Here is a 19,931-nt window from a genome sequence, read left to right as displayed (position 1 = left end):
GCCCCTCCCTGAGCCTGGTTCTGCTGGAGGGTTCTTCCTGTTAAAAGGGAGTTTTTCCTTCCCACTGTCGCCAAGTGCTTGCTCATAGGGGGTCGTTTTGACTGTTGGGTTTTCTCTGTATTATTGTAGGGTCTTTACCCACAATACAAAGCGCCTTGAGGCGACAGTTTGTTGTGATTTGGCGCTATATAAATAAAATTGAATTGAATTGAATTGAATTAAATTGGTGCAAAATGTTTTCAAATTGGTGCGCAAGAAATAAGTAGAATGCAGTGTGGCTCTCCCAGTGTTCACACAAAATCTAGACCACTGGGGGCAGTGCTAAGATACCAGCTTTTAGCAACAGTGATTAGCAAGCCAAATCCACAAACTGCACAGGTGAGTGTCACCCAGTAGCAGTTTAAAGGGGATAGCAGCCATAGTCTCTGGGGACTGGATGTTAGAGGAACCGCAGTACCTACTGCGTCCACATGGGGTTCATTTTTTTGCCTAAAAACTGGAACTGTTAATGCACACCGTCAGCTGTGCTGCAGTATTAAAGCCACACAGCCTGTTGCGCAAGATTGGCATTAAATAAGAAATGATGCGCTGATTAATTGTCTAACAATTATAATATCTTCCTCAGTGGTGTTTCAGCAATGCACGTCTTTTTTCTGTCTGGAGAGAAGTCGGATTTCAGAAGTGTCTGGCTCATGTCATGCAGAGCCTCAGGAGTGTACACCCCCTGAAATTTAAAGTAAATCTTTAAACCTCACACATGCATAACGGCGCTCCTGTTTGCAGTGAAATGCTTCAACTCCAGAAAATCATCTCGGGGGAAAAAAAATTCAAATGAATCCTGTAAATATATGCGCATTTCCACCTGCCTTGTAGATTTGAGACACTTAAGTTGAGTGAGGCTGGTTGATGCTCAAATTACTGTATTTATTTCTTTATTTATTTTTCTGTATAGGCCTCATTTAGCTCTGCTATAAATCACTGCTTAAGATATCTGTCATCAATAAGAGGACTTCCTCTCTGAATTTCCTCCCTTCACTGAGAATGAATCATGTGTCCTGTTGTTATGCATTCCTTTAAAACACTGTTACAGCTTTATAATTCCCCAAATCTATTATAACACAGTAAGCTACTAAGCTTTGGGATCTGAATATTGACGATTGTTTGATAGGCTCAAAAATATCAGTCACAGTCACTGAATATATTTTTTTCAGTTTTCATTTTGCCATCTTCTGTCTTTCCTGAGTGTTTGTGTATTCCAGGTAAAAAGCCTTGGTTTCCTGTGCGTGAGCAAACCATATTCTTGGTGAGATGGGCTTTTCAAAGGCCCACTACATCTGCTTTAGTTTGTTTCAGATCCATCTGGTACAAATTTCCAGTGCCAAAGGGGGAGTTGGAGCATAAGTTGAATATTGATTAGAGCAATCTGATATATTTCCCTCCTTAGAACAGTTGACTCCACACACCCACCATAAGATTAAGTGAGCGAGCAGCCCACAATATCTCCTTAAGCTGGCTTTTTGTGCACCCTTACGCATTTGCATTTGTGTAGCACTGACCTCTGTAGAGAGACATGGCAAGCTGTATGCAGGGGCTGAAAAATGAAGCCAACACAGAAGTGCTAAAAACTCCAGTTCCTCTAATGGCCTCTTGTGGCTGGCTCCAAAAGCGAGTCAGTCCCCACTGATGACATGATGACGATGATGATGGCTGACTGATAACTTCACCCTCTCCTCCAAATATGGTTAGAAACCAACATGGTGGCAGTCAAAACATTAACATTGCAGCTTCAAAGGCTACAAATCAGCGGGTAATGTCACCAGTGGTTACATCCATGTTTACATCTGTACACATCTTTTCTATGTGTACAGCAGGTCTTCATAGGAACACACACACAAAAAAAATTATGTTCAGAGCCATGTCCATTCTTCTATTTAAAATGAGTAGCAATTTTCTACTGTTGAGGGAAAATAATTATAGAAATGTGCCTCACAGAGCCTTCACAGCTTTTGTAAGATGTTAAATTAGATATAGTTTGCTGTTGGGTTTATTTCTGGGAAATAGAAGATGTTTTCCTGTTGTGTGTCAGTGGAAAAGGAACATTAGCTCCATCAAGTAAAGCTGAAATTAAAGCCTAAACACCTACATAATAGCAGCGACATAAAATTAAGCAGTAAGAAAAGCTAATGTTACCTAGCACAAAGTGATGTGGTGCAGATGAAGACTGTATCTGAATGCACTGCAAGAGTGATGAAGTCTTCACATTTTACTATTTGGTGTTCTTTGGCCCTCACTGGCATGCTTTTTCATCTGCTCCCGACAGGTTGCATCCATTTATTGGGCAATTTTAAAACTCCCAGATGCTGCAGTCACCATTAAGGAAGAAATCTGCCAAAGTAGTGCTGTCAAAAAGTGCTTTTCTCTTGTGATACATTGCACCATAAAGCCTATCACAAGTACTTGTCTTCATATATACTTTGCAGCTTTAGCTCAGTCAGAGCCATGAACTGAGTTTTTTATACATGAACTTCATCAAAGCAACAGATGACCACCAAACAGCTGTCGAAAGCTGACTGTTTCGGTCTCATTACTTAGAAACGGAGAGTAAACCATTTGCTTCTTGCACTCTCGATTCAGGTGTAAAATAGACTAAATGGCGTCTGTTTTATAGATATTTTACAGATGTCTTAACGTGAATTGACATATTATCCTTTGCGGTTTAGATCCTTTTCCACAAAATGCTGCAGCTGATGATGCAGTATCATAATAATCAGCGATGTGTTGTTAATAACCGCAGTCACATCTGGCGCGGCAGCTTTATTACTAGTAACACAGCACTCTCCTCTGTGAGTAACTGCCAGTGCTGCAGTTTCGCAGCTATTTCTGTCATCTGTTGCATTAACATTGTCTTCATTTTCATAAGCTCATTTAATGTTAGCTGATTTTTGGATGAAGGCTTAAGGCAATTAGCTAAGGGCTCAATTACATATTACAATTACAACTACATATTTTTATTCTTGGACTCAGTGGCTTTGCATGAATAACTGTTCAAAATTATCCCCATTTACATTTGTTCAGACCCTCAGTTTATTCGTTGTTTAAAGCAAACCTGCTTCCCCATTCCCTTTTATCCCAACTTTGTTCTGCTTGGAAACAGATGATTTGAATAGGAGGTGAGTGGGGCTTCTGTGATCCCATGCAGAGCTCTCAGAGATGACCATATGAGGGATATCCGCTCTGACTGACATCATACAGAGCCAAGAGTTAAACTGGAAACTTAGTTTAGAGAGCAGTCTGAACCCCAAGCTTTTGGCCTTTAGGAACTACTTAAACATTGTCTGTTAAACATTTCTAAAATTTGGCCACATTTAGCATGATTGTCCAAAATTTTAGAGCATACAATCTGTGGGGAGTTTTTCCTCTTTTTGTTCTGAGACAAAAAGAGGGGAAACTGCAATTTTGTTTGTTCAAATATATGAAACTGATAATTATATAAATAATATAATGTCTTTAGTCCATATGCATGGCCATTTAAGTGCTAGCAAGTAGCAAAACAGCAACTGTCTACTAAGCAAGCTTCTCCCAAAAGCTGCTTTTCTTAAATTTTGCTTTTATTTATATGAGTCTGTCTTCTGGTTATGGAGTTATGGAGTTATCTTCAAATGTGCAAGGCCATTTTTGTAACTCTACAAGCTTAATCTTGTATAAAAAGTTGCGACATCAAATAAGCAAAATATTTTCATCAATCATAACTAGCCTTAGCCAAAAAAAAAAAAAAAAAAAAATGCTTCTTGCAGGGGGTCATTTTGAGTCCTGACAGGTTCCGGCTGAAAATATCATCTCTCTGTCATCCCAGAGTCAGTAATGAGGAAGATGATATTGTCCAGACCGGTGTGCTCAAAAAGGTGATGCTAGTTACAAGGGAGGTCAGCTTCATGATTTCTCTTTTCTCCGTGTCACTTCCTGCCATTGACCAAAACCAACTGCCACTGTCACACTATGTTCCTGCCAATTACTGCTCCGGTCTGAGAGGGTATTGTTGGATGTAATGAAAGGGATGTTTCGCCTAGCTTGCCAAGTGGTAATTGTTGAGCTCAAAATGACTGTTTGGATGTCCAGAAATGGTAAAGCAGGACAAACTGTTCTTTTTATTGTTTTTGTATGACTCAGCAGCATGTGGTTTGGGCAACATGGGAGAATCTTGATAATTGGGTGACATGGTCGATTGCTGCAGCCCCTTTGTAGATTATAGGGGTTAGTATAACAACAGCCAAATGTTTTCCATCTTTGTAACATGTCGGCGAAATAAAAATCACTTTGAACTGTCCACTGAAAGATAAAGATGACAAAATAATGAAAGTGGAAAGCGAATGTGTGACAAATAACTCAGAAAATTCTGCCTCTGTCCCCGCAGAATGAATCAGGCTCCCACCTCCGGATTTGAGGAAGATGTGGGCAGAAGGACAACTCATCACGTCATGTATCCAGAAAGTGCCATCGACCTGGACAATACCACAAGTCTGGTGCTGATCCCTTTCAAGACTCTGGATCTGCAGTGGATTGTTAGTGCTCTGACCACTGGCACTATTAAACAGTAAGTGAACATTAAAGCTGTACTAATCCATGTTTCCACATGCAAAATGGATGAAATAATGACGCATAATGCAAAAAACTGTCGGTGATGAACCCACAGAGACTTGTGACTTAATGTCATTCTTCTCACTAATTTTATATTACTGGCAGAAACTTATTTTAATTCATTCTCACCAGTCTTATCTTTACTGTTTCCACCTGCAGGCAGTGGACAGTCACCATCTGTTCACCACCAAACTGCAGCCAAATTTAACAAGAACATATTTAATATTTAGCAGCTAAGGAGTTATTTTTTCCTCAAAAAAAAAAAATACATTTTGGACTTATATTCATCTCACATGCAAAACAATCACTCCAAATAAATGGAGAATTGTTGCTTTGTGCCTTCTGAATGCCTGAATAAGCAACTTGCTGCTCATGCATTTACCATATCAGCTTAAGAAGTTGTAACATGACTGTTGTGTTTTCAATGTGTTGAACTGCCCACAAATGACCTCACCAGTTTATTGCAGGCAAGCTCAAAGATATAATAGGAAAGGTCAGTCGATGCCAACTCATCTTGAATTTGGAACCTTTAAAGTAAATGTTATAGATTTACTGGAATGGATATATAAACATTAGATTTATTAAAAAGTTTAATGATTCATATTTCAGGTTACTCTGGTTACTCTGGATTGTAAGAAATATGTAAGAAATGCTTGTTTACAGAAATGTTTTAAATTGTGGAGTCATATAGCACATCAAATTTTTATGCACAACTACAGAGAGTCGTAACACATCAAAATAAAATGAACACTGACAGTATCTTAACTAGGATTTTGTCGCAGATTAGCCTTTTCATAGATATTCAGTACAAAATTTCAAAATTTTAACCAAATTTCATGAGAATTATGCAATCAGCTCGAATACACAAGCTTGAAATGTTAAGGTCAGAGCGTTGGGTCAAAAATCTGGAGCCAAAATGATAAACTTTTGTCACTTGTGGATTCATCTTTTTAAAGCCTATTAAAAAGTAAAAAAACAGTCAACAGAAGATCCTCTGGAGAAAAGCAGAGTTTGTTGCAAAGCAGTTTATTGAGCTTCTACAAGAAGAGCAGAGTCAGCAGACAAAGAAGCAAAAGTGTCCCCGGGGTGTACGCCATCAGCACATGCACCAGCAGCAGGAAAAGACAGACAAAGACAGACTAACCTGAGCTCTCCTGGGCCCTCACTTGTGCAACAAGGAGCCTCTGGCTCTTTGTTGCTCAACCATAATGTAAAAAAATACAAATGTGTTGTGCACAATGCGAGTATTAACAGGCTGGCTACGCTGTGAATCATCTTACACATGGAAAACAGATCAGGCACAACTCGACCTTTCCAGCATGCCTACTGCACAGTACCTCCCATCCAAGTTGGGGACTCTCAGTATATTCAGCATGTTGGTTGTATGACAACCACCCTTCAAGGCCTGCTGTGCTGGGGCCAACATATAAGGCATAGAATGCAGAGGCACAGCTTCCCTGAGGTCACACAGAGTTCAATTCTTACACAAAGTTTATTCACTAAGATACACTATAACAATACTTTTCCATACAAGTTACATGTAGCATATTAATTGAACTTCAAGTCATATAGAGTGATATTACATGTAGTATATTAAAGGAATTTCAGATCATATAAAGTGAAATTATCATATTAAGTGAGGTTAATTGAGAATCATTCACTCCAATATATAACTCATAATTATTCCCATTAAGAGGGTCAAAATTCATAACTAAAAACATGACTTGGTGTACTTTCAGTTTTTTTTGGATACTGACTCATTTTTTTGTAATTTTGCTTCTGTACACCAGCACAACCAAACTGAAAATACCAAGATGTGATTAAGTGGAAACTTTCAGCTTTGATTTGTGGGGGTTAATAAAGTTTTGTAGTAATTACAGCCATTTTTTTTATCAAATCGCCCATTTTCAGAGGCTCCAAAGTATTTGGACCCGTGATTCACAAGCAGTGTCGTGGCCATGTGAGGCCTGTTTCGTTTCGTTTCATTTTGCTTAATTTATTAAGATCCCCATTAGCTACAGCAATACTGCAGCTATTCTTCCTGGGGTCTCCAAATCTTCAAATTATAACAGTGCATTCAAGACACACACATAACATACCCTTTCCCACAAAGTAAAACCACTATACAAACAACAAACCACCTGTAAAAGCAGCCCAAGAGTTTAAGGCAAAGACATGGAATATTATTCAAAGGCCAAATGAGTAATTTGATCTAAGTCCAGTAAAGCATTATATTATATACATATAGAGAGATATTGATAAATATATAATGGAAAGCTTTTGTACAACGCCTTGAGTTAAAGCTGAAAGTCTGCAGTTCAATCCCATCATGATTGCTTGATTTAATATCTACTGTGGAGCAAGATTGCAAAAATTGTGTAATTGTCCAAAAACTGATGGACCTAACTGTAGGTTCTAGGTGAGTTAATATGAAATGGCCCAATGCACCGAAGTTTCAAACCTTCACATTTGTCTAATGAAACCATTTTCTTCACCTTGTTTTATGTTATTTTCATCTCATATAAAGTTCCCTCTAGCATCACTAGACTGTTTCTTTCCAGTCATTAATGTGTGAGTATTATTTTTAAAGCTCTAATTTGTTTTTAAGTTTCTTTAAGGAATTATTTGTCATTCTTACACTACGTATTGGTTCCTAAAGTAATACAAACTGTCAACTCAAAACATTAAGCTCTTTAATCAATAGAACATTTTCCCCAGAATGTCATCATTGAGCAGAACTAAAAAGATTCTCTTTTATTCTGACTTGAATGTGATATGCTTCGTTTACCATCTCAGTTGTCAGTGAAATCAGCTCAAAAACTTTTACTGGCCTAGAAATTGAAATGCTGCAAATGCATAATCAGGCATACATGTTGCACTCCGGGATTCATTTGCACCCTTCAAATACCAGATTGTCACAGCAATCAGACTCGCTCGGTACTGCTATTTGTCACATTGCCATAACAAGGAAAATCACTCACTTTCAAATTTTCCAGTGAATTTCACCTTCAGCTGGTTCCCTCTCAGTGACCTGTAATCATTAGCTTGATTACAGGACATCCAGGGAAAAAAAAAAAAAAATGAAGTCACTGCCAATTAAAACCGCCGCCAATAACTCAGTAATCACGCCAACATGTTAGATGGTGCAAGTATCCAAACAAATGTTGCCCATAAATATGCAGTTGTCTTCCAACTCTGCCAGAGCAATCATTCTGCATCATTAAATTTCACTTTACTGGCGGTAATGTCAGCATTAGCCCAACAGCCAATAGATCTTAACTAGAGGCTATGAATTATTATTAATTATTTATATTTTTAATGTTTTCTAGGCTTGTTAAATTAAATGGGGCTTTATGCAAGGACAGAACGGGTTGAATGGAAAGATGACTGACTGTTGCTGGTTCACATTCACACCTAATGCTTTAAATAGCAGTAACCTTGAAACTTAAGTACCTCTATATGAAAAATGTGACAGAAGCGTCTGAGTGTTTTAAAGAATATAGGATACACATAAAAACCTGCTGCATACGCACACAAACTTTAATTTGATCAATCTGTACACTGGGCCGTGGTTAAATCAAGGGCCCAAAATGACCTGAAGAGCCTGAAAAAGAGAGGTTTGTGTTTTGTTTTGTTTTTTTAACAATGCAGTCCTGCAAATAACTAAATACACTTTAAAATTATTCATAGCTTGTAGAACCAATAACTTGAAGTAATTATTTTCTGGATGACTTTATCAGTCTTTCACATCATTATAGAGGGATTTATTTAAAGCGTTGCTTTAGTTCATTGAGATTTTTAGGCATTTATTTATGCACAGCTCTCTTAAAGGCCCACTCAACATTTCAATCAGGTTGAGGTCTGGACTTTGATCGGGCCACTGCAACATCTTGTTCTTTCCTTCTTCTGCCATTTTCTTATAGATTTGCTGCTTCTCAAGACTTGGCCCCATTCTATCATGTGACCTATTGAGGTCACCTTAACAAAGGTGTGAGTGGTGGTTCAGGGGCCTGGGGAGGGAGCTCAGGACTGCATCGCAAATGGGGGAAAGTTGGTGATGTAATCCACCTCCTCTGTCCAGTGATGCTTGTTCACAGTAGACATAGATGGCTTCTTTTAAACCATCTGTCTTCCTGGTCCAAAATGTGCCCTTTCTCCTTTAGGTGCAGATGTACAGCTGAGTCTTATCCTGTTGAGGTGGCTCTTCTATGTTGTGCCATTCGTTTGTGATGAGGTGTCTCCAGTATAGAGGTCTAAGCATGCTTCACTGCACTGGACAGCATATACTATGTTGCTTATCTTATGTTTGGGTGTTTTGTCCTTGGGATGGACCAGTTTTAGCCAGAGTGTGACTGGGTTTGAAGTATACTGGGATGTCATGCTTGGAGAAAATTCTCTGACAAACCTGCCACATAAGGGATGACAGTGTTGTTCCGCCTGTCAGTCTTATGCTCTCTAGTTTGTGTCTGACCTTCTTTCCTGTGCGTCTTTGCTGATTTGATGAAAGCCCAGTTGGGATAACCACATGTTTTGAGGACTGTCTTTATATGCGTGTGTTCCTTTTGTTTCCTTTCTGCCTGGCGTTGCAGGCTTCTGATCACCCCAAGTTTGTGTTCCAGTGGATGGTGGGAGTCAAAGAGTAGGTATTGATCCGTGTGTGTGGGCTTCTGGTAAACTTCAATGTTGAGGCTTCCATCTTCCTCAATAAGCACAGCACAGTTCAGGAACGGTAACCTATTATCCCTAGTGTCCCCCCTGGTAAACCTTGTGTATTTATCTACTGAGTTGATGTAGTGAGTGAAGGCTTCTACTTCCTGGTTTTGATTTTGACCCAGGTGTTATCCACAAATCTGTCCCAGTGGCTAGGTGCTATCCTTTTGAAAGAACCAAGAGCTTTACTTTCCACTTCCTCCATGTAAAGGTTGGCTACAGTGGGAGACACTGGGGAGCCCATGGCGCATCCATGCTTTTGTCTGTAGAGACCATCGTTGTATTTGAAATATGTTGTGGTAAGGCAGAGGTCTAACAGTGCAAAATCTGAACTGCAGTAAAGTTGGTTCTGTTTTGTACAGAGTTCTCTTCCTGTAGTTGTTTTTCCACAGCCTATGTATGTTGGGTATGTATGTGAAAAGTGAAACCGCATCAAAGGACACAATGGTTTCATCTGGATTCAGTGCAAGATTACAGATCTTCCTGGTAAAGTCTGTGACGTTTTCACTGTGATGGGGTGTGTTGTAGGTGACTGAGTTTATACTGCTTGTAGGCAACACAAACACAAATTCCTGGAAACACTCTTCCCTGTGCAATCTTTTTACTTTCAAAGAGACATACGGGGTGACTTCGCACATTGGTCAGACTTTCTGACGGCAATGAGTTTGTGTTACCTTATTCAAAAGAATGTAATTTATTGCTACTTTTTTTTTTTTACCATTAAATAAACACAGTTGTCTACTGTGCTTAAGTATATGAAACCTTTGTTAACAAAACCCATTAAATTTTTTTCTTATCACTTTGCTGCTGATTTTCCTTGGGTTCTTTATGAAAACTATTCTGAGAGCTGACAAAAAACTTCCTCTGCAGAAAATACCCTACACACCGCTTCTGAGGCTTCAACCTTGATAACCTTTATTTTTAATTAGACACATTTATCTGTATTCAGTTTTACCATGCAGTTTCTTTTAATTTAAGACTACTAGTTTACCACAATAGTGTTAATGTCTGCACAGGCAGAGTGGAATTTCTGTGGACTGTAAATAGATTTGGGTTTTTTTTTTAGGTTTTTTTAATTAGCAAAATAGACATCTGTCATTTCTATATGTTGCTCTGCTTCTGTTTGTTATACATTGTAGTTCAAAGTTTCATCTGAAATCTGTGAGATGCTGTAGGAACACACCTCTATTTAAATATCATGCTATCACAAACAGCTCTGATGGGAACGGTGCAAAAAAAAAGAGAGAGAGAGTGGACAGTGAGCATCTGTCACTGTAATGACTTCAAAATCTGTTCGTGCAGTTTTAATTAGTTTTCCTTATACAGGTGAGGAGGGGCCCTGGGTATTAATTTTTATACATCAGCAGCAGCATTTCATTAAATGCATGCATACCGACTTGCTGGATGATGTTCAGCAAAACATTTCAGGGGATGTTTTAGACGATTAAATTCAACATTCTAAGCTCCTCTATTGTTTTATGTCTTACAGCACATATTTACCCGTTATGTCCAGGATAAAGGCCAACAAAGATAAGGTGAGTTGTAATTTTATTATAACATTTGTAGGCACGGAGAAGAAAAAAGGAGGAAAAGATGTAAGTGACTTGGAAAGAGGGTCCACTGTTGGAGAGTCAGCTGAAAACAAACTGCTCACATGGATAGTGCTTTAATAGAAACCGTTACACCAAAGTGAAGAGTTGCTCTTATGCATCAGTGTGATATAAAAGGGAAAACAAAACCAATTCTTCCTCACTTAAGTGAGAAATTGAATGTAGGGCGTGATCAGACTGCCAGTAAAAACATGTTGGAAGGCCAGATGAGTCACGCTTCATGAGATTCTCAGCAAGTAGATGAGCACATCTGTGAACAGTTGAGGGTGACACATTAAGAGAAAAAGTCCACACGTTAAACAAAATAATTCAAAAAACAGTCATTTACTTGGAACATTAAGCTGTGAGAACCTGTGAAGTAAGTACTGCATTCCTAACCTGACAGTGCATGCTGGGAAGGTGCAGCTTTAAAAAAAACTGTCAGTTAAAGCAGCAGAGCTTGCGAGCTTGTTGCAAACTGCATTGTGACATACCCGCTAACATTTTCCACTCCAAACATACCATGCCAGTTTAGTTTCCCAGCATTCACCTGTAGGCTCCAGGGGGATTTTTCCTCATCGTTCTCAAATTTCTGTATCATATTTGCAGGGACTGATGAGCTCTGAGACTAGATGTCAAACTCATAACTACATTCTGCTGTTGTAATAAATAAGTCATTCTGCATAACAGATGGGAGTTGTCTAACTAAAATATAGTGTAGGCTGCAGAAACAGCGCTTATTTCCAGTCTTTCCTGTGATCAGTCATCAGTCAGTCTGTAGGATGTTCAGGTTAAATGCTTTATGTTTGAAAATGCAAGTGTTCCTTTTAGCTAGTGTCTGTAATGTGCCTGTTCAGGGGGTGGTGGTTTATGCTGTGAACTGCAATTCTGGAATTTTTAACTGTATGTAATTTATGATTTTACTACATTTCTTGGCCTGAGCCTATCCCTGCTATCATAGGGTGAGAGGCAGGGTACACCCTGTACACGTCGCCAGCCTGTTGCAGGGCTAACACAGACAGACGGACAACCATTCACACTCACATTCACAGTTCAAGGCAATTTCTAACAAGTACTGATGCAAGTTATACCCACGCGAGTGTAGCGATGGATCATTAGCAGCACTCTATGGGGTTATGCCAATTCTTCAAAAAATACCTTGCCAACATCAAATAAAGAGCACGAGACCTGCACAGATGAGAGCATGTATTCTTTCCACGGCTGCTGACGTTTGTTGATTCAACAGAGTTTGTGTCTTGCGTGATCAAGGTGAAGTGGAGAGTGAAACTTATTTTCTTTTGCACTTTACAAAGGATGATGATTTAAGAGGGTTTATTTTCCTGGAAACGGTGCAAAAAGCCCATTCTAGAAACCTGTTGGCTTTATTTTGTTAAGTTCCTGCCATTATCCACTTTTCTGAAGTGGATCATAAAGAGTTTGAACTGGGGCCCAGCCCAAACCTAAAAACAGCTCCAGACTGGATTTCTATAAAGCAGTCTGCACTCGTGCCTCTCACTTCTTCATTTCCTGATGTTTGATAAATAATGGAGTAGAAATTCCTCTCACTCTCCTGCAGGTGTTGATTTACAGTCCAACATTTTTCAAATACGTCTACGAATCTTGGCTCGACAGTCATGGACGGTATCCTTCAACCGGTTTCCTCAGCTTGCTGCTCGCCATCCACATATGTGATGAGGTGAGGAGAACTACTCTAACTGGTAACATATGTAACTACTCAGTCATTCCTGCCAACACTCCCATTTTTCATGAGTTTCTACCATGTTTTCCAGCCAATTCCTTATTTGCCGTTTCCATATGTTTTGTGTGTTTCTGTGATTATTCTAAGATGGCAAATTATATTATTTTGTTTAAGAAACACAGTCCACACATTACATACAGTTTCAACCTGCAATGATGCCATAAATATAGACAAAAAACAAACAGGTTAGACTTATAAGAAGTCAAGAAGGCATTTTATCAACTAAGAAAAAAGTTACCTGGGACCTGGCAAAGACTGACCCACAAGTTTATGGTACTTCTGCAAAGATATTCACTGACTAAAGCTCCCCACATTGATATCTCCTGAATGGAATATTGTTCAAACTCAAGAAGCACCTTTCTCCAACTGCTGCAGTTGTTTCACACTTGTAGAGACACATTTCTTGAAATGTTTCACCCTTTTCTCAGAACTCTAAACACAAACCCCAATTTTCAAACTACATTCACAAAACCTTTGACTCCTCTGGCAAAGCCTCAGAGAAAAAAAAAAACAAGCATCCAAACTGTTTTTTTTGTCTGTGGTCAGAAATAAAAATAAGAACAGAACTGAGCTTTCAGTACACCCTACATGAAACACTGAAAAGTACAGTGTTCAGGGAATGTAGCCCAAGTCTTTCCAACCTGCTGATATCTTACAATTCTACAAAACTTAAAAGACTGTGAAGCAAAAACAAAAATGGCCCATCATAGGAGAGGTGTAAGTCTTGCGTCTTTTTCTTTTTTTTTTCTCATATGAGTTGTCATTCAGTATACAAAAACATGGTTGTGAACACAGCTGCTCATCTGAGATGACTCTTCTTGACCTGGCTCTTCCACTTCTTCCCAGATTGCTTCCACATCTTGCTGATTGGTTAAATGGCATCATTAGCAACAAAAGTGAACTATTTTGTTGAGTTGAGTGATCAGTCCAATAAAATTGCTTAGGACATTTAGAATTTGATTCGGAGAATGAGTGTTAGTGCTTTAGCAATTCAGAAAAACTATAAAGTAGACAATGAGCTAGAACCAAATTTTCATTGAAATGAGCCATCATCTGGTCTGGCCAAATTGAATTGGTCCCTGCGTAGCAGGCTGTGGAAGGAGTGCACGGAGCCCATCTACAAATGGCAACAGTTAAAAAAAAAAAAGATATAGAAAAAAGAATTTACACAGCGTAGTGTCACGCAAACATCACTGGCCTCCTGTGTTGATGCTACAGAATTTATTTCTGTAAAAAATTACTGTCAAAGTTTGCAGAATAATTCCACAAGATGACTCTTCTGATTAATACAAAAAAGGGATTTGAACTATAATGTAAAAGAAAAAACTCCACAGATGAATAAATGCACTGTCGTGCATAAAGCTTATGTGGCTGTTTCACTGTGATTAACCTTGTCTCCTCCAGGTCAATGTGTTTGGATTTGGTGCAGACCAGTATGGAAATTGGCACCACTACTGGGAGGAGAACCATTTGGCCGGAGCTTTCCGACACACAGGAGTCCACGATGGAGATTACGAATATAATGTCACCCTGCTGCTGGCGGACAAGCACAAAATCCAAATGTTTAAAGGCAGATGATAGCAAGTCCAAATGTGCAGCTGGATGACCACCAAATGAACCTCAGCAGCCTTTTAATGTTTGTTATCCGCCAAAAAGTTGTTTGGTTTTTTTTTTTCGTTTTTTTTTCGTGGTTTCCAAAGACATTTTCACTATTCTGCTCAGTCCAGTTTCCTGTTGTTTGCTGAAGTGGCTGCTTAACAAATGTCACTTCTGTTGCCACACCAACAGAGCTTTTGTCTCTGTGCCCCCAGAAACAGACAAGGACATACCATCTACAAGACAAAAGCAGCACTGCCATGTGAGACTGAGCAGACAACAGGAGAAAGGAGAAGATGTCTTTTAATAAGCATGTTACTATAAAAAACTAAAGTTCTGCTACATAATATCTATGTAATCATATATTGCTTTTCTATATGACGATGTCTGGCACTGTGGCTGCCAGAAGCTTTGTATGTTAATGATCAGACAGAGTGCCATAATTACTATATTAATGTATAGACATGCAGAGGGGGGGTTTGTTCATAGTCATTTAGAACCTCTGTTGGAAGTTATTCAAGTCCAAACTGATGCCCAACAAATGTAAAAGTATTCAAGATGAAACCCTATAGACTAAATGTCAAATATTCCACAATATGGCATTAGTGTTATATTATAGTAATGGCAGATGTGAGAGAATCAGCTATTTTTTGTCATACTGACCAGTTTTCAAATGCATTACCCACACTAAAGAGCTACTTGTAACTTCCCTGATTATAGATGTAAAATATAGCTTAATGACACTAAAGGGACACTTAAAATTGAGCCCAAAATCTACCCCAAAGAAATTATTTTATTACAATGTGACATTTACAGAAAACCCACAGGACTGCAGCCGCTTTTATGGGAAATACTCAAGAATTGAGACTAAGTGTCAAATACTTTATCTCTACTTACAAATTTCTGTAATGTGGTTAAAAATAACCATATTGCAATAATTGATTTATTCCTGGATTACATAGTCCCTTTAAGTTTTAGCTTTCATTTTTAAGCCAGAATGCTAGAAACAAAATTAAGTCTCCATCAAATAGAGTATAAAAAATTTCAGACCAAAAATCGAGGCATTTTAACTATGGACTGTAAAAAATAAGTAAATCAGGACCACCAAAATTCACCCAGCATGTGTACACTAAGTCCAGTGCAGGGATCGAGATACCAGTCTGGTTCTGGGTTTGCTGCTACTCTGGCCCATACTGAAATATCTCAGCAACTATCAGATAAATACAGTTTTTTAAAGAAGTTCATAGTCTTAAGAAGATTTGAGCTAATGGCTTTTCTTCATGCCAAAACAAGGTTAACACTTTAACTTTATGTATTTTGTTGTATGTTGTATGATTTCTGTTGTGCTGTATATTTAGAGCTAAATATTAGCATGCTAACCTGCTTAGCTAAGACGGGGAACATGTTAAACATTTCTTACACTAATTATGCTAGCATTATCCTAGAGAGCATTTTAGCATGCTGGCATTGAGCTGCACAGCTCCACTGTGCCTCACAGAGCTGCTAATATATGCTGTGTTTTTATTTTGCCACGCTTAATCTTATTTTCTTCTTGTTTTGCTGGACATTTCTGGGCTGCAGTCTTTGTGAAGTAGGTATAGTTCTCCCAGCAAATCAGAGCTAACATGGAGGGACTCTAAAAAAAAGAAAAGTTGTAGAAAATTAGTTAAACTGCCATGTCTGTCTCTCTCCTATGCTCCCTGTTCCACAAGGTTGCAAATGGGGCTCATCTTCTTATCTTATTTTTATTATTTGCAGGATATTTCTTGACTGTGATCTTTAGGAAACAGATATGCATCGCACAGCAAATCAGAGCAGGTACTTGTCACAGTGTCCTTCTCTCCTGTGCTCTCTTTACTACAAGGATATAAAACTGAAGGATTTGCTTTGCTTCTTCAGGTATGGCTCAGTCGCACTAGAGAAAAATAGGATAACAACCTCCTTGTGACTAGGAAACATCAGTTATTGATTGCACTGAATTTTTTCACATTGGCGAGTGCTTGCAAGCAGTTGTGGCAACCAACTCGTCACTTAAAGGTTGAGCATGCAACACTCTCAACATCATGGCAACACGTTGCAGTATGAGTCAGTCTGAGTCAGGGTTATAATAGTTTTGGATTTTACATTATAGTTTAGTTTTAGTTAGTTTTACTTTTTTTTCTCTAATTCAGTTAGTTTTAATTAGTTTTCAGAGAGGTTTTGCTCGTTTTTATTAGTTTTTATTTTTGGTTCCATGCTTAGTTTTAGTTAGTTTCAGTATTAGTTTTAGTATTTTCATACCTGATCAGGTGCAAGATTCAAGGCGCAAAAGTGACTATTGTGTAATGAAAACTTGACAAAAGATACAGTTTAAAGAAATATAGTCAACCAACTGTTCACAAGACATGCTAAATGTGTGTAATATTAAGGACACACATGAACATCAGCAAGGAGAAACAAAGAAAAACATGAACTCCCAAACTCAATAAATTCTACAATAAACTCCACAATAAACTTCAGCATCAGTGCAGCAGATTACTAACGCCTACATGTGGTGTTAAACAAAAACAAACTCTTTGAAGGAGTCAAAGGTCAAATCCATCTGCATCCTGATGTTCTCACCACCTGAAGCTGCTTCTGTTTTGGAGCTAGCTTGGTTAGATGCTGCTAATTAAACCTGCAGGGTCTTTGTATATAACCTACGGAAGTGTCCGACCTCATGTCCGCATTTACGCTTGTGTAGCTGGATTGTGTGTGTTAATTACCTTGTGGTCGTGTGCAGGTGTTTGTACTCAAAGAACCTCCATACGGGACTCTGCCGCTTTCTCTGCAGACCGCAGCCATTTGCGGACCAGCGCGGTGAGCGCACGCACATGCGCACTCACACAGTTGTCCTGTGGCGCTCCCAGCTTAAACTCGGAGAGCGGAAACAATGATTTCATATCAATCCACAAGGCTTAAAAAAAACCCAAAAAAACAAGTAAATGAAAGTCAGTTTATCGATAATTTCAGTTAGTTTTAGTTAGTTTTGTAAACTCACAATTCAGTTTTAATTAGTTATCGTTTTTTCCTTTTAATTATAGTTTTTATTTATTTCAGTTAACGACAATGTTTTTTCAATTTCAGTTTTCGTTATTTCGTTCGTTTTCGTTAACTATAATAACCCTGGTCTGAGTCAATTAGTGCAGCTCGTTGCAGACACGTCTCTTTGCAGTATAGGGGACTCAACAGCTTGGTACCAGATTCTGATTATATTCCTATATAAAAAGAAAGGTTGCTGAGCGTCCATGTCATTTTGCTGTTAAATCACCATCCTGCAACAACTACTGTAGGTCACTGCTAATTTCAAATCTATGAGGTTCTGGCTGGACTCTGACTCTAAGTGGTTAATGTCAATTTCTGTGTAATGTGAGTTCCTGTGCATGTAGACAGCAACAGATTTATGATTTTCATCAGTTTAGCACAGTTATTCAGCATATAATCACAAACTGACTCCATGTAAATACCAACTTGACCCAATTCAGTTCAGTTCATCCAAACTGACAGCAGGCTGACTCCATCTTATTGCCATTTTATTTCCATCTTTAAAGACAGCAGCTAACTAAGACTGGTCGCAGACCTGGTCCTCATCTTTGAAGCAACTGCTTCAAAGGCAGCGAGATCACAAGTTCATTGCACTAAATCACAATAATGTTGGTTTTCTCTAGTGTGACCGTAGCAATACATTTTCTACCCCACAGTTAAAGTGTTATGTACCCAGTAGATATGAGGAGATACAAGTGTCATAATGAAAAACCTCTTTAAATTTTCACACATGAATTATTTCCATCTCTTTGACAGAGGGCTGGCCTGAATTTCACGCATGCAGAGCAGAGAGGCCACATCAGACAGGATGTAACATGCACTTCAGCTGCATTCACTAAAAATACCACAATGCTGCACCTTCCTGCAGGGTTATGTAGAGGTGTGGGCGTGTTAATATGTAAAATGTATCTGAGGTGAAACAGAAAATAATGCTTTATTGCTCTCATTCACCGCTTTGTTCCCGTTATCGCCACTCTCTCTCATCACGCACACACTAGCGCACTCGCCCACTGTGGCTCTCTCTCTCTCTTGTTTATTGAGCTGAGGTGAAGGGGGTCTGCTTTTAATGCTTCAGTGTAACCAACAGTTGCAGCATACATTTAAATTGGACACCCACTAAGTTGCTCTTCTAGAAAGAAAGAAAGAAAACTTGGTGTTTCGAAGTTTTTTTTTAATCCACTGGGCCTACCGGAGGCCTGCAGCTAACTGTGGATTAAGAACTGTGTTATAGCAAAGCAATCGATGAGGTTTTGCCATTGGGTGTGATGGGAAAATGACAGAAAGGTATTCAGTGTTTTCAGTGTAAGACAAACAGCGGGTTTGGTATCATTCATCATGGACGCCTGACATGTGAACCAGCCTAGACAGGGGTGCCTTATCATTAAATCAGTGATGTAGTATACATTTTTGATGTACAATGTGACACACTTTGTAAATGAAAAATACATGTTAAGTGCCTTACCGTTAAAGTGTACTGTATTGTAATTTTCTGCCATTGTTTATGTTAGAGTTGTGTAAACTGTGTAAATCTGAAAGATTCATATGCTTGATACACACAGTATTTCTATCTTATTTATTGTCAGTAAGGTGCCAACGTGTTTGGCTTTGCACTTTTTTATGAGGTGCCGCTATGTTGTGTCCGGACTTTAAAATATTAGCTTGCTGAACTTGCTCTCAACCTTCGTATTTTTACCTGCAAATGTCTGATCTGAAATGTTGTGCTCGCTCAGATTATCCGGGAGTTAAGCTTTGCGGGCACTTAGCTACACTAACAGGCTGTGATTCGCTCTGTGTGCCTTGTAATGTAATAGAGACATTTGTCTGGCCAGTGTCTTTTCTTCATCTCCACACATGAGCGGGGCAAAGACAAACCACAATATCTGCTCAGTTCAGTTTTTCTTGTCACCATGAATTCATTCAGCTGCCACAGAAGATTATAGTGGTGTGCATGTGTTCTACAGGGAATACTGTCACCTAGTGGACAAGAACGTGTATCAGCATTAACGACATTTGATTAGTTATTATAACAGTATTAACTGACACACTTCAAACTGTATTCATTGTTTATTGTTTAAATAAACTGTAAGTAGTGCAGTGCCAGCTGTTTGTTTATACTTCACACACACATACTTACACACCTGTGTGAAGACAGTTGGTTGTACCTTTGTCAAGGACAAATCCAGTGAGAAATATGGAATTGATGTCACAGTCATGGCCTTCCATGCCAGATCACATGATGCTGCCCTGACAAGACCTGCTAAGACAAGCACAAGCACAAACACACACACACAGATAACCAGAGGTACATAATTTGACTTCAGGACATGAAATGGGATCTCAAATGTCAAATTTTCACACTTCAGTTTGCCTTTCACATAAAAGATAGAAGAAAAAAGCTCCAATAAAGAGAGAAGAATGAATGGTTTGATTTAGTTATGCAGAAAACTGTCGAACACACACAGCTTGATACACATCAGACTGTAAAGTTCCTCCAACAGTTCAGCTGCTTTCTTACATCAGCTGAAGCCATTTCTTTCTTTGCATTTGTTTCACAGCGTGCATGTTTTTCTTTGCTGACA

The 19,931-nt window shown here is 38.8% G+C and overlaps 1 protein-coding gene across 4 annotated transcripts in view; it reads left to right on the top strand.

Moving 5' to 3' along the window:
* Positions 1 to 19,446, top strand: part of LOC115788366 (CMP-N-acetylneuraminate-beta-galactosamide-alpha-2,3-sialyltransferase 1-like) — a 91,869-nt gene extending 72,423 nt beyond the window's left edge. The window contains exons 5-10 of one of the 4 annotated variants that reach the window (XR_004020584.1): positions 4,412 to 4,591; positions 10,835 to 10,880; positions 12,511 to 12,630; positions 14,098 to 15,582; positions 16,048 to 16,107; positions 18,109 to 19,446. Coding sequence is in view for 1 of the 4 variants with exons in the window: in XM_030741354.1 (XP_030597214.1) it covers positions 4,412 to 4,591; positions 10,835 to 10,880; positions 12,511 to 12,630; positions 14,098 to 14,271 (520 nt within the window). In the remaining 3 variants the exon portion in view is untranslated. Of the gene's footprint in view, positions 1 to 4,411; positions 4,592 to 10,834; positions 10,881 to 12,510; positions 12,631 to 14,097; positions 16,379 to 18,108 lie in introns of those variants that run through there. The other 3 variants (XR_004020583.1, XR_004020582.1, XM_030741354.1) reach the window with 3 other exon arrangements.
* The last annotated feature ends 485 nt before the right edge of the window (positions 19,447 to 19,931 follow it).

The sequence above is a fragment of the Archocentrus centrarchus genome, chromosome 11 (genome assembly GCF_007364275.1).
Source record: "Archocentrus centrarchus isolate MPI-CPG fArcCen1 chromosome 11, fArcCen1, whole genome shotgun sequence".
NCBI classification, from domain to species: Eukaryota; Metazoa; Chordata; class Actinopteri; order Cichliformes; family Cichlidae; genus Archocentrus; species Archocentrus centrarchus.
The sequence above is the reverse complement of the archived record's forward strand: the minus strand, read 5'-3'. Positions and strand labels throughout refer to the sequence as shown.